The sequence below is a fragment of the Eleginops maclovinus genome, chromosome 8 (assembly GCF_036324505.1).
Source record: "Eleginops maclovinus isolate JMC-PN-2008 ecotype Puerto Natales chromosome 8, JC_Emac_rtc_rv5, whole genome shotgun sequence".
Lineage (NCBI taxonomy): Eukaryota > Metazoa > Chordata > Actinopteri > Perciformes > Eleginopidae > Eleginops > Eleginops maclovinus.
Window position 1 is genome coordinate 16,870,507 of NC_086356.1, and position 15,667 is coordinate 16,886,173.

A 15,667-nucleotide genomic window follows, 5' to 3' on the forward strand; every position below is an offset into this window, starting at 1 on the left:
AAGTCTCCTGAGAAAGATATGAGGCAGTATGTGTTTGCACAATGAAAGAAAGCAGTAGAAACACAACAGAAGCACTATAAATAGCAAGGGCCATATATTCAACAAAAGTAAACAAATAAGCAAACATAAAATATATAAAGTAAACAAAGAAAGCAAAGTAAATGAAGCAAACAAATAACATTATTTTGAATGTTTGCCTTTGAGTGCCTAATATACAATTAATACAATTAGAGGAAAACTACAAACACCAATGAAAAAATACCCAAACAGATCAAATTTCATAAATATTTATTACATATCAATGAACAGAATCGACTACTTTCACAGCAGTGGTCTACAGCACTTGTTTAAAATAATTGCTCAAATAATATCATAATAATAATATTAATAATATAGTTCAGTTTCATTTGAGGCCACATTTGATACACAAACATTTACAAGTAGTACTTGGCATTAAAAACGATGGCGATACAATATTTTAAGACACTTGGTGTTTTTTTTGTTAATTTTTTTCTTTCGTTTTGATATCACAGAGAGGTTCAGCAACAGTCTAAACAGTAAATATAGATTCAAATACAAATAAAACTAAACAAAAAACTGTGAAAATGCCAAGGGGAGGTAGGAACAAAGAGTACTCGACAGAAATACAGGAGAAACATCGTAAAGTGGGAGAAGCAGTGTGACAAACAAACTGCCAGGCATCCCACACTCATTCAGAGTTATAAACACTAAAGTACCTTTTTATTAAAAAATCCCCCCCTTCTTCTTCCCTTTTTAGTTTTTCTGAGTTGTGTTATAGTGTTGCAGGTTTCACACTGAGACAAGCAGGAGAAAAGGAGAGGAGGTGTGAGGAGAAAGAAGAGGAGACTCATGCAAGATCTGAAGGCTGCTGTGAGAAACCACCACAGAGAGGCGCCGTCATACCCATCAGCAAACCACTGCTCCCAGTCTGATGCCACACCTTCCAGTGGATGCTTAAAGACTTCTCTTTTGGTTTTACTGACTGTGTAGTGTCCATTACTTAGAACTTTTGACCTGTATTATGTTAGATTCAGCGTTCTAACAAGACTGAAGTAACTTTCTGAAGTTCAAAGTGAAAGCATATTTACACTAGAGAATGCACAGGAACCTATATAACCCACTACAGGAAAGGGTCTTCTTTAAGTGTATGAAGAATAGTTGATGTCAGAATGTGTGTGTAATTGTCATCACTTAACCCTGTGCACTGCCTTATAGTGACTGCAGTTCGAAGTTAGCCATTACCTAAAATATGGTAAATGATCTCTTCTCTGTTTGAGATTAATGTTTTTATATGTGTTTGTCTTGTCGAGTTAAAGAACCAGTAAGATATAAACCACCAGGGCTTGTATGTTGAGAGGAGAATCTCTAACAGGGTTATTTCTTCCACACTAAACTAAACTGTATTTAAGTGTATTTACTAAGTCAAAATAGACAATCTACTGGTTGTATTGTTTCAGTTTGCAACTGTATACTGTGTTTGAACTTTAGATTTTTATATTTGTTGTTTTGTCTAACATTCTTTTGTTGACAACACAGTCAATAAAACATCCACTCTCATCTCAGCTTGTGGTTTGCTTTCTGCAGCTCTGTTTGGTATGATATCACAGACCTTGTGGTTTCCAAAGAAGATTTTTTTTGGTGCAGGAGTCTTAATACATGTAGCAAAGGCAGGTCATGCAGAATAAATGACGTCTCTGCGTTGCTTTAAAAGAGTGCCTCCTGTAGGTGATTTTCATCTGAATGGAGAAGTGGGACACCATAGTAATCATATAGGACTACAATCATGGCTGCTACTGTCAGACACCAGATTTTGGTGGCTGTTAAGAGGTGTACTTCAGTGGAGGATGCTGGAAAATGGCACTTGTGGGAGACTTTGCCTCCAGCCCTGTCTACCTGTTTACTGTGAATAAGGAGAAGAATAAGGACTAATATGTGCAGAGAGCATAAAACATCCTACTTTTACTAAATATGGGAATAAAATGATTTTTTCTATAATATATCTATAAATATGCATCACAGGCATGACAGGCATACATGCCCGTCACTGTGTATGCACTCCATGTATAAACAGATGTACACATACATATGCATATCATACAACATTTTTAAAGGAAATATCACATAATATACAACACATATGAAGCTCTAGCAACTTCAGAGGGCTCTGTGAGATTTACGTCGTGCTCGGTGCGCAGATTTACATTCAGTTTGTGGGTTGTGATCAAACCTTTAACATTACCTCAAGGCTGTTGCAGAGCTCTGAATAAACCGCGGCAGCTCACACAGCCTCAGCGCCTCTTTGGGTTATTTGCTGTGGGGGTGGGGGGGGCACACAAACACCCGAAACACACAGCGGCTGAGAGACTTCTTGCGGACACAAACGCACACATCGTCACGCTCCCGCTGCACCCATCTTGTCTGATGAATGGGGATACCCAAGATACAGGGATATAAACAACAACAAAAAAAGAATTCAACAAAAGCAAACCAACCGAAACGTGAAATAAAGGTGACAGTACGGGAGTGGATGGGCAGAGAAGTGCACGGTGGGATTGTGTTCACTTTAGGTCCAGGACATCCTCTTCGAAGGATGTGGAGAGGGCGAAGGCGCTGGCCAGCGGCGGGCTCTCCGCCAGCAGCACCACCTTCTCCGGCTCCACCTCCGGACCGGACGTACAGTGCAGCTGCACGTCCAGCTCCGTCTCTCCAGACTCTGAGGCTAACCTGTTGGGCATAAAATTGTTATTTAAAATACACATTAAACAATAATTTACATACAAATCGCTGAATTCAAGCAACTTCTACACATTCATCCCTTTCTCCTTTAATCATTATGTTTTTATAGTAAACTACTCATTTGGACATATTTGCAATTGGTCTAACCGTATGGTGTTTAGTATGTTTTCCCTACAATATTCAAATGCTTTATTGTCATATATGCACAATAACTACAGCGTATTATTGGCAATGAAAGTTAAATTATCCCAGGCTCCTTCAACAATATCTGCTTTTCCAATACTGTCTCTTCACCGGTATTGGAAATAGTACTTCTATAGAAATGAAAAGTAGTCCAGTTTATGTAAAATCCACACAGAAGAGCTGATATAAAGTGGCGAGGGAAATGACAACATAAAATGATGACCTAATAAACAACGTTTTTGGGCTACAAAACAGAGTGCATTAACATGAACAGTGTTTAACCCTTCACCTGTCACTGTTTGTTGACGTCAGTGCTCGTGCTTTGGGTTCTTCCTCGGTGTTCTTCTTGCCAATCTTCCTCTGTTTGACCGTCCCACTGTCGGACTTCCCACTTGGTTCCTCTGTCAAGCCTTAGTTAGTAAGAGGTAACAAGAAATATGTTAAATCAATTGAATAGTAAAACGTTTGGGAGAATATGTTCATTTTAATACAGTTAGCCTGGCTACTAGCAATGTTGAAACTCTATGAATATTATTATCACAAAGACGACAAACAAAGACAGAAATATATTTAAAATAGTTTCGTACTTTAACAACATTAAGCAAAAGAGGTACATATGAGAAAAATAATAAAATAGGTAGATAAAACTATTCAATATAATCAATAGACTATACCCGTGTATATAAATGTGGTTAAGAAGTGAATTAACAGCTACAGGTGCGCTTTATCAACTAATAACATGTGATTTATTTAATCTTTAAATATAAAAAGAAAGAAAGAAGCATAAGAATTTTAGTTTGTATCCGAATTCAAAACAGGTCAAATGATGAGCGTTAGAGGTGATGTTGGGTTTTGTCACCTTTAGAGAGAGCCAGGCTAGCTGTTTTCCTCAGCTTCCAGTCTTTATGCTAAGCTAAGCTAACAGGTTGCTGTAGTTTCAGCATGCCGTAATGCAGAGGCGGCTGGCCCATAGGGGGCGCTGGGGCTCTGCCCCACCAGCTGTTGAGGGGAAAAAATATTTTTTGCATATTTTTTTTTAAATCAATGTCAGTTTTACTTAATAGTGTGTGTGCCTACATGCAATTTAAATCATTTAAACAACATTTCCACCAACTAACACTCATTAAACAGTGAATTTCCACTGACAGACAGTGTATCATTCTCTCATGGGGCGATCGGCAAAGTGCCCCTGACCGGCAGCTAAACAGCCAATCCGGTTATGGTTGCTAGGGGGAAATTATGAATAATTGGCCTATCAACGTCGCCAAATTTAACGCCGGTGGGGCGCTGGAAATTTAGCCCCAACTGCTACGTAAAATGCGTGAAGGTTTAGGATTGCTGTAGCTACATAAGGAGCCAGCGATAGTTTTTTTTCGTAGTGCGACTCCCAGACTCTGTCCTACGCTACCTGGGGAAAAAATACGCGCGACGACGAAGAGAGATGATGGCGATGTAATATGTAATAATATTATAGTATGTAATTGTAATATAGTTGTGGAGAATGCTTTGTTGTTTCTCTCAGGCTGTGACATGCAATGACAACTGTATGGCACTGATGCTGTTTTCTCCAAGTAAATGCATTTTTCCTTGAGAGAGGGTATTAAAATAATCTGTTTATGTAACATTTTTGAAAATAACTTGGTTCTAAATTCTTTGTATATGTTACATTTTAATAGGAAAGTTCTGTTTCATTCTCTCTTCTCAACCCACACTCACTCATTCACTCACTCACTGTTGATTTGTATAGATTCAGCTGAAATCATACCCTTGTTGTTAATTTATCCCTTGATTGTATTGTATAGTATTTGATAGCATAAAGTCTAATATAGCTGTAAATTGTTACTTTTTCTGTGAAGCTGGAAACTGTGAAATTAAATTATTATTGTGGAACTGTAGTCATTTTCCGACTGTTCATTTGAATGCTTATGCTAGATTAGGCAGGGAAATCTGTTGGCACACTAGCCCCACCAATATTTTTTTTCACCAGCCGCCACTGCCGTAATGACAAGGTAATGATCTTCTAATCCCACTCAAGAATATTTCCCAGAAAGAAAAACTACTGCTTTAACACCAGGATTGATGTATTGATTTAAAAATAAATAAAACTAATTGAGTTATTTAATCTTTACCGAGCAGCTCCTTCCGTGTGCGGCTGGCGATCTCCTTGATCTCCATGCGAGACAAGGAGAGGGAGTGTGTGGCGGAGATGAGGGCAGTGGGGGGCAGCATGGTGGGGGCCGGAGTCGTCAGCACCTTGTTGACCAGAGGGGACTTCAGGGGCCTTTCAATGCTTCGGCCCACCAAGTTACACAGAGGGATCTTGAACATGTGCTTACATGCTGATTCACCTGCAGGGCGGGAAACCAGAGGGAGAGAATAAGGGGGGAAGAAGGAGAGAGCAGCGGGGACAGTCAGGCAGGTGACAAGATATGAACAAGAAATAAAAAGAGCAAAGATGGGAATAGTGTCGGAAAAAAGACACATATAAAGGGTGAGCTGTGTAGCAGTCAATGAGACATGTATGAAACTCCATGCTTGAAGCACATAAGTGTTTTTGCTTGATTTGATTTATTAGCCACATAATTCCATTTCTATTCAGGGCACATTGCCAAATTGTATTGCTGTTGCATGGCAAGGAAGTTGGGAGTATAGTGACTATTTCTCGAGATAGCAAATTATTGCAAAGCGTTATATAAAGTGTGTCCGTTAAATAGTATCATTCTGACTTGTGTCCATCCACTGGGCTTACCAGTCTGATTCCAATAAAGCTATTATCCTAGAATAAAAGTCCTAGACTTAGAATAAAAAGAACATCAGAAAATACAATTATCTTTTGGATTAAATCAGTAGTAGTGGCAGATTGATATAAAACAAAAGTAAAACAGGAACAGTATGCCTATAAATATAGATTCATCGTACTTACTGATTGCCAAAATTACATGAAGTTGAAATTAAAGACTATTTTTTAAATTGTTTGAAATTTTCGTAAATATTTTCTTTATTATTTCTTGGAGAGAGCTATATAAGAAAATGGATAACACTCTTGCACTTGTAAAATAGGTGCCAATGACTCTTGTCAATGCACTAGGTATTTTTATTTTAGAGAAACAGTGGCTTACATCTTTGACTTTGAATAAACTAATGCTAATAAATAAGAAAAACAAACTGGGGCTAGTTGTTTCCCTTGCTGATAAACTAATCACCCTTTTTTGTAATCAACTATACATCTTGATATTTACCAGTCAGACATGATATCAACCTCCGCAATGATATTTACAAAATGTCAAACCATTCTTTTGAAACCCTTTTGGTGGTGCATTCAAGGAACATTCAACATTACTCTCATGTGCTGCACTTATGGAAATCCAACTCACTTCACAAACAGAAAGCAAATGTCCTGCAGATGTTGTTAAATAAAGAAAGCTTAGAGTGTTTAACGTGAAGGATAACTGATGTCGAGCTAATTTTTCCTAGTGGATTTTCATAGCACAGTAAAACATAATTGTGAATAACGTCTCGCTAGGATGGTAGGAATCAATCAAAACAGATTGCTAAAGGACCTTTTTTTGTGACTTTGAGCCTGGAGGTTGATGAGCTGATAAAATAAAACAAATCCTCCATATTCCCATGAAGACACTCAGAAGTGATTAATAGTCCTATTTACCGAAACAGCATGTGATCTTTAAATTAATCATCCTTACTACAGAGAGCTAACTGTTCAGTTGTAGCCATTTATAGCAGGCCATCAATTATTCAACGTGGATATTAAATGCTTAAAGTCTGTTTGGGAGACATTAAATGGAGTTTCTCATGATCTGCAGCAGTGCGTAAAGCTGCAGTGAACAGATCGTGCCACATGAGAGCAGTATTGCAATTGAGCAGCCAAAACTCTGCTTCTTTTTTGAGGCAGGCGGATAGAAACATGGATGACTTGATGTGGAGGCTACAGCATTGCACAAAGAGGACTGTCTCTTCTGAAATGTCAGCGGGTGAGAGGTGAGTGAAGAGCCATGGAAGAAAACAGAGGGTCACAGCTGATGTTTGACAGGAACACTGTGTTCCTGTTGTCACAGATCCTCTCTCCTGCACCCACGCTGTCACACAGTGAAAATGGCAATAATGTGACGGGTGGAAGAGCATGCAATTATTTTGGAATATACAAATCATACAGATCAATATATTCCACATGCACTTCTGGACCAGGGGAAGTGTCACTGCATGAAATGAAATATAAATATTGGGGGTGTTTTTTGCACTAATTGGAGTCGAATTCTCCCCCAAAGAGGGAGGTTTTTGCTGCAGGTGTTTGGTAGCAGTAGCAGCCACATCAGTGCCAGCATCTTGATCACATTACTGATGCGATTACATCAGATCAAACCCTCCCCAGGGAGCAGATACGGCAGGCAGTTAGAGGATGGGATTTTTGTCAGCACCCCTTCTACCTCTTTCCCGCCTCCATCTCCCCATTTCTACCCCCCTCCCTCCCTCACTCACCCCCAGGTTGTGGCACCGCTATTTGGACTTTGGATCGAAGAGAGGGCTGACAAAAGTCTCCATGGCGACAGTGCAATCTGTAAATCATGCTGCGGCAGACGTGTCTTTTCCTTCCCTCTTTCCCTTTTCTCTCCCTCCTTCTTCTCTCCCAAGCTTGTAGACAACCCCTCCCTTTCCCCCCCTCATGCATACCTTCTCTGCATCCCCCCAACCTCTTCTCCCTCCTTTAATTTAAAAAACCCTCCTCCCTTGATCGACGTTATCTCCTCTGCCTCACTTTTTCACTTTGCACTCCATCACCTCCCTCTAACTCTACCCCTCGCTGTAATTCTTTAATTAGTTAAGACAGAAACAAGGTGGGGGGGGATGGGGAAGACATAATGTTCACTTAACATTCGACCAGCGTTCAAGTCAACATGCCGCCGTGGAGCAGACAGGGTGGTGCACTCTGGGAGCTTTTGCATGTCAGTGGGGTTAGCGATATGAGTGTTATTTTCATGAGCATGTGGGGAAGAATCCTGCAGTACCTTCGGCATCCTTAGACATGTACAGGGAAAGCTTGGTACCATAGGGGATCCGAATAGAATCTGAACCAGGGATGAAGAACAGGGTTACACAAAACTGAACACACACACCCACACACATACATACAGTAGGCTCTCTGTTAGCACGAGGAATCATGTACATATTGCATATGCAACAACATACTGTTATTTGTTCTTCTTTTTTCTTAATACTGTGAGCCATGGTCATCTCTCTGAATATTTTGCACATTTCTGCACACATTTTTGCACAGCCCTCCACTTTGAAATATAATACACTGCAGTTTGCCATATGATATCTTATATTTGTTTTTTTTGTATATTTAAATTTGATGTAAATACTTGTCTTTATTGTTCTTAATGCTAAATCTTTTTCCCCCCTTTTTTAATATGCATACTTTTCTTACTTTTTTTATCATAGTTTTATTTCGACCTTCTCCTAAAACTTATTTTCTTCTGTTTTTTACATTTGCACCATCATACACAACAGCAAATGCCTTGTATGTTCAAACGTACCTGGCAATTAACTTGATTCTGTGAACATGCTCCATTTGCAAAGAAATGATAACCCGAACCAGCCTAAAAGCATAAAGCCCTGTTTTGAGCTAATTGCAGCAGCAACAGTCATACCTTTCCTTCCTGTTAGCCTTAATGGGACCTACCCAGAAGGAAGCACAGAAAAGTCTTCCTCCATGCTGCACACATGACATTTTAATTTTTCTCCTCAAGCCTCATCCTCTCCTGCAGATTAACATGCATCCGAGGACGACTTTGTGTCCCTTTTAACATCTACAAAGTGAAGTCGCCATGATCCATCAGTCTGAATGACAAAGCTGTATGCCATTAACGACAGCCGTGCATCTCAAATATGCCCCATTTTCAGACAGTTGTGTCAGTCTGAGGGGGAGGTCCGCTGCAGGGGGAGGGGAACGGTCAAATACAGAATAAAAGACGGAGGAGGGAGGGAAAGTGGGCTGGAGGGAGGGGTTCATATTGATCCTCCATCATCCGTGAAAGCATCCTCTTCCTGGGAGGACACTTACTGTGTGAACTGGCGGTGGTACAAGGTGATTGGTCTCTTCCTCCTTGTGTTATTTGTGGTTTGTAAGACTTGAAAGGATCATAGTGATGCTTTTAGCCCTTTAAGTAGAAATAATAACTACATAACACCCAAACATTTTCCATATTTTCTAGATTGGATTCTTGTGCTGCAACAATTATTCTCCATTTAACTATTGAGGAAAATCCATTTGCAAGAGTGTCAACAGACATTCATGTTTATCATGTTATCATTAAAGTTTGATATGGATCATAGTGTTTTTTTTATGTGTTTGTATTGATGCGCCACAATGTGATAGGTGATAAACTTTAAAGAATAAGTGAGGGCGATATTCTATATTTTTCCTATTCTCAACAAACCCTATGACTAAAAGCAACATTGCCTACTGTATGTATTCATGTATTCTGGTTTAATGTATTCCTCTGTGCCAGAGATCTCCATTGTTATCCAAAACCATTAAAAATGAAAAAAAGGAAGAAGTGACGGTTAAACAAAGGCAAGTCCTTTTTTACTGTTCTTAACTGTCTTTTATGCACAAAAGCTCTGAAAAACATTGTTTCAATCAGTTCAAAATGCAGAGGATTTTTCATCTTTTTATGTCCTATATGCTTTTCCCGCTGAGCATTTTTATTCTGTTATTTATACATGCTAAAATAAAGGGAATCAAATGGCTGCATAGGTGGAGATTAATCACAAATCTGTATAAAATGGTCAGCCTCAAAGTGAAGTGAAATACTGTCTGAAGATCTTTTCCAGTAGTGCCTACTACGAGGTCATTTTGTCAAACTAAATTTTTTCATGAGTGAGAAAGGATGAGGTAATAATGATAGGGCAAATTTATGCAATTCATTATCTTGCCCTAGAAACCCACACACGATTCAACTGTGAGAAACTCTAGCTGCAGCTTATGTAAATCAAACTCCAGCTTTAGGCTAACTTGGCAGCATCCAAAGTCACACAGCTCTGCAGGCAACGCTGCCAAATGAAAACCTTTAATAACGACGCTTTTCTTATCAACATCCAATGGTGCTTTCTCTGCGCGCGGGGGCTTACCATCGCCGAGAGGGGAAGGGAACACAGGCATCTCGTAGCCCGTGGGCGTTTGTGGGGAACTCTGAGAACTGGTGTCTCTCGAACTGCAGTTTGAGGCTGAGCTCACCGGAGCCGACGAAACAAAATAGATGTCCGACTGTGGGCGGAAAACAGACGAGAGGAAATATAGGTCAGTATAAAGACATGTAAAGGGAAGACATGGACATAAAGAATGTTTGGAATCTGAAACATGGGAAGTTATAACAAAAATAATTATGATAAGTAAGGAAGTACACTATGTCTATATGTTTAGTAGATTATAAATTACAGAGTGTTCTCATTTAATCGGGATATTATATAGTGTTTAAATACTCGTCTGAATATATGTATGTTTTTACCAAGAATATGTATATATTATTTAAAGATTTAAGGTAAAGGAAATAGTGTTTGTTCTATGCCATGTGCACTGTGATGTTTTTCAAATGTTCTATTTGTATGAATAATGAGAGTATTATCGAGTTGCAACCATGCAGATTGCCAGCCGTATTTCCCACCAGGGTAATAAAGATTGATTGAAATGAGGGAGCTGAAACAGCCGTAATGCAGAGAGAGGCCTCCCAACACTCAACACACTCACAAGATAAAGGACTTTAGCTATAGGGAAACCCAGTGTCATGTAGGTACACCCATAATCAATTTCTACTTTCTAATTAACAACCTTTTGACCAGTTTCCGATGTAATTACACAAGTATCAATAAATACTCATCATTTGTTTGACCAAAACTACCTTTTATCATTTGGACAATAAAGCAAAGGTAATATCACTACTGATGCAGCAACATGCAGAATCTTAAATAGGCCTACTAGCCTACTGAAACCATTTCCGTTTGCAAAACGACAGATCATTCAAAAAGCTGCTGCGAGGAGTTTAAGAAAAATTAAAATAAGATATCTTATTATTTTTGTTTTACACAATCTACACTGATTCCCTACAGCTTTTGGAAGTGATTAAAGCTCTTCTCATTTTTTTTAAATGGCATTTAATGGGTTGTCCCCTTTTATACTCTTTTTTGTTTTGTTTTATGATCTTTGACCAAAACATCAACAGCTGCTCTTTTAACTGTTCCCAAAGTCACCCAAAAAGCTTTGGGGACCAATAGCCACAATCCCTCAAAAAATATTTTAAGGAGACAGTCCAAATGTTTTTTATTTAAATCCAAGCTAGCAGGTGTCTTTTTTTTAATCATTTATGATTTTCTCTTATTTTAAAATAATAAAATACACTTGACATTCTATGCATGCAAGGTGCTAAATGAATACAGATTGTTCATTGATAAAATGGTTTAGTGCAATTTGTTATTAAACAGACGTGATATTGTGTTAGCTGTTGATCGTACTGACCCGGGAAGAAGCCAGCTGCAGCTCAGGGACGACCGCAGTGTAAACCAGGTTTCCATTCACCACCAGCCGTATCTCAATGGAGTCCGTTGTGAAGGCCAGGATGTAAGGAAATGCACAGACTGCAAAATAAATATGAGCATATTACAGTCTCATAATACACAAATGCACACAGAAGGATTCACACTTGTATTTCATGATACGCAAAAGCATTCACACTTGTATATTCAATGCACACACAAATGTGTTCCGTTTCACATACATGTAAATAAAATCCAAACACAGAGGATGGGATTTTTGTCAGCACCCCTTCTAACATTACAAGTACGAATCGGGTGGCGGTCAGGGGATTCTCAAAAAACCCACACACGAATGCACAGCGATCCATGCACAGAAAGCAGTTTGTGTATGCAGGTTCAGCGGTTTGACACGGAAAACAAATATGTGTGAATCAAAAATACACATTTAAAAAAAATTCTGTATTTGGATTGTATTTACATGTATGTGAAACAAACACATTTGTGTGTGCATTGAAAATACAAGTGTGAATGCTTTTGCGGATCATGAAATACGTGTGAAATTTGTGTATTACGAGACTGATCTGACCCCATAGAAATGTGCTCAACTGCCCAAATTTAACCATACGAGACATTTAATGCTATCACCCAGGATGGTATTTTAAAATGTCATCACAAGCCAAGGATAGAGGCATGAGAATGCAAGTCTTTTTTTTTTGCAAGTCTTAAGCAAACTTTCATTTATCAATGAATTCCTTGGTCTTTAAAATGTCAGAAAATTGTGGAAAATTTATTTTGGTGATCATTAAACATTAAGATCAGTCAGAAACACAAAAAATATTCACTTATATTCACGTAACAATTTTCTTTTTGCATTTCAATGACTGAACAATTGATTATACAAACTACTTTTTAAATCGTAATTTTACACCTATTTATCAAAACTGCTGTTTGAAACTGAGGCTCTCCAGTGTGTGTGTGGTTGTGTGTTTGAGTGTGTGTGTTCGTGTGTGTGTGTGTGTGTGTGTGTGTGTGTGTGTGTGTGTGTGTGTGTGTGTGTGTGTGTGTGTGTGTGTGTGTGTGTGTGTGTGTGTGTGTGTGTGTCTTTCTGTCTGAAAAGGAATATAGGAGCTTGTTGTTATGAACTGGGTCAGCTTTACAGATTTTGTAACAATTGTATTTGCTTTTCATCGCTATCTGCATTCATAAAAACACGACACAAACATAGACACAGACACACACAGTGTTTCCATGGCGACAGCAAGCCCAGGTCAGCACCATGGGCTGGGTGCGGCCCGGGCTCTGTTGCCGTGGTAACCTACCGATCGCGTTGGGCATCTGGTTCCAGCTGAAGTGGAAATCAGAGGCGTTGGACTGGATCATTGGTGTGGAGCCGTTAAACGGACAGACTTTCTTATAGGAGCAAATGTCTGCAATAGACACAGGAAACAACTTCGAAAATTAGACATTTACTTTCATTCTCTTCCTTTTTTTCCAGTGTTTCATAGAGCTTTACAGACACAAAACAAGGAAACAATAGCTTATAAGTTGGTGTTTGTCGGTGCATTTTCAAAATTAATCTCTTAAAAAGGAGCAATATTTATTCTAGAAAAGTGCAGTGGTAAAAGAAAAACATCAAGTCTGAACTTCAAATGTTTATATTCGCATGGTGAAAAGCACCATTCACTATTAACAAATAATTCATTATACATGCTAATCCTTCCAGCAGAAGAGCTAAAGAGGGACTCACAGTTGTAACACAGCAGCAGGCCTGCCTCTCCGTCTTCATACACGTCAATGGCTGCTACAAAATTTACCTGCAGGCAGAGATGGTTCAGTGCATTCATTTCAAAGGTCAGGTGTTAGAGACAAATCATGCCAAGGGACAAACGCTCAAGATACTGGGTAACAGTCGAGACAACAGTTTGTTTCTTATTGTGTTTCAAAGTGGAAATGGTCAGAGCTGAAAAAGCTGGTATGTTAGAACAGCTGCTCGTCCTGCAGCCTCCTCACTCACTCTCCAGCTGGTGGCTTTGAATGACAATGTGTTGTTTCACCCCAGCAGCTAACATAAAGACGCTAACTGGGCCATCTCAATTCTGCCAAACTTTAGAAGACATCACATGCAAGAAGAGACTAAATGTGCCTCACCCTGTTGGCGTCTACATGGTGTAGCCGGTAGGCATCTCCCGTGCTCTCGTTGATGAGGTCAAACTGATGTTTATAAGCCACGCAGATCATGTTGTCGTTCTCCCCCGTTGGCCCGTCCACCAGCGCCATCACCACCGGAGGGTCGCACAGACAGATCTCCTGATGGAGGGAGGAAACAGGAAAAACTCGTATTCTCAAACTCGAAAGTTGTCCTTATATAACATTTGGGTAGCTTTAGGAAGGGTATTTTAAAGTGTGAAGAAGTGACCCCTTACTCTACATTTCACCATGTGGTTAACAATCTCAGAAATGTGCAAAAATAAAATAATATATAATATAAACACATAAATAAGTACACTTTGGGCTACTTTAACTTGCCCTGATACTTCATGGTTCCACTCCACTACAAGACAGGGACAAACATCATGAGCTCATACCCAAACAGTAGCATCGGGGGATTGAGAGTGAAATTCAAAACAACCTATATGACATTTCTATTACACGTTTTGTAACTACTTGTTTAGGAAAAGAAGGTTTAACAAAAAAAGAAAATATGGGGTGCTATAAGCTGCTTATTTTATTCAGATGACGACCGATAATTTATTTGTATTATCACAGTATCTTTCTTTATTACTTGGACATGACAGATAACAATGCTCTATGTTGATTTTCTTAGATGCTTTTAATCATATTATCAATCATTAAAAGCATGCAAAACTGGCTATTAGCAGTTCCTTCTTGCAATCTACACAAATATTTGCAGTCATCTATTCTTGGATTATTTGATACTGAAGAAAAACAGGTATGCACAACATAGCATACCTGTTCAAAATATAGAAAAATAGATGAAAAAAAAAAGTCTAATCGAAAATGTGTTACGCGAATTGGGGCAATATATATAAATGCTGTAAAAAGGGACACTTCACCTTACTATCATATTTATTTGCTCAAGAATCAATAAATCTATCCAATAATTGACTATTTTCCCCCTCACGCAGAGCTTTTCTGTACCCGTATGTACTGAAACTCCTCCACCGGTGAGTCTGCTCCCGGGGCTTCGAAGCGGGGATGTTTCCTGGTGATGAGGAGGAGTTTGTTCCTGATGGCTGCTACTATCCTCAGCTCCGAGCCGTGGTGCGTGTTGATGGAGTACAGATGACAGCCTGGGACAAAGAGGCGGAGGAGGGTTAGGGGGGGGAGATAAAAGAGAAGCAGACAGAACATGTGCAGCAGGTGGTGTTCCCTGGCTGCATCCCACAGATCAATGCACCCCGCACAAACAGCTGGCCTGACACCAGTAGCAAGTCAAAGGTTTCCTGTTTGCGCTGCCAAAAGGACGTTCATAAAGGTCGCTGTATCTGCTGCAGGCCCACATGTCTCAGAGCATTAGGAAGGATCTCTTAATGGCCAGTGTGAACAGGAGGGATAATTGAAAGCAGATGAATCAAAGTTCATTTCTCTACATTATCGTATATTTTGATCTGTTTTCGGGATAGATCTCATCAAGGTTGAGTATTGCAATTCACACATGTCTATACATATTGCTTATACCAAAATATTATGCTTCCTGGGATTTGGACATTTCACTAGATCATGTTGTAACAGTGATAAGATTACAGATAATTGTGTAGCTTTAGTGCTCATCAAATGATTTCCCTTCACATATTTCCTTTTTGTCCGTCTTAATGACTTTCTATCCCTTCTTTTTATACTGCCTTTTATTGAATCAATATAACTATTAATTACCTCCACTGCACTGTAACATTCATCATTTTATTTGATAACTTTCTTATTTAATTGAAACTTGTTTTAATTTGTATTCCTGTGCCTTTTTAATGACTGTTTATAATTATTTAAATGTCATTATATAATGCATTTCTTCATGCAAACAGAATTCTTGTAAAGTTATTTTGTAAGGCACTTTAATTGCAAAATGTTTATTTATCTATCTATGTATTAGATTAGATTGGATATACTTCATTGATCCCAATTCGGGAAATATTTTTCCTCAAAGCAGCGGCATTCATGTATG

The 15,667-nt window shown here is 39.0% G+C and overlaps 1 protein-coding gene across 2 annotated transcripts in view; it reads right to left on the reverse strand.

The window, feature by feature from the left end:
• Positions 1-271: 271 nt before the first annotated feature.
• garnl3 (GTPase activating Rap/RanGAP domain like 3) overlaps positions 272-15,667 on the reverse strand; it is a 103,031-nt gene continuing 87,635 nt past the window's right edge. For both annotated transcript variants that reach the window (XM_063889801.1, XM_063889802.1), the window contains 10 exons: positions 14,647-14,798; positions 13,636-13,794; positions 13,235-13,301; positions 12,807-12,914; positions 11,471-11,589; positions 10,090-10,225; positions 7,962-8,021; positions 5,070-5,288; positions 3,230-3,350; positions 272-2,745 (listed from right to left, as the gene is read on the reverse strand). In XM_063889801.1, coding sequence (XP_063745871.1) covers positions 2,580-2,745; positions 3,230-3,350; positions 5,070-5,288; positions 7,962-8,021; positions 10,090-10,225; positions 11,471-11,589; positions 12,807-12,914; positions 13,235-13,301; positions 13,636-13,794; positions 14,647-14,798 — 1,307 coding nt within the window. In that variant the 3' untranslated portion in view covers positions 272-2,579. The remainder of the gene's footprint in view (positions 2,746-3,229; positions 3,351-5,069; positions 5,289-7,961; positions 8,022-10,089; positions 10,226-11,470; positions 11,590-12,806; positions 12,915-13,234; positions 13,302-13,635; positions 13,795-14,646; positions 14,799-15,667) is intronic.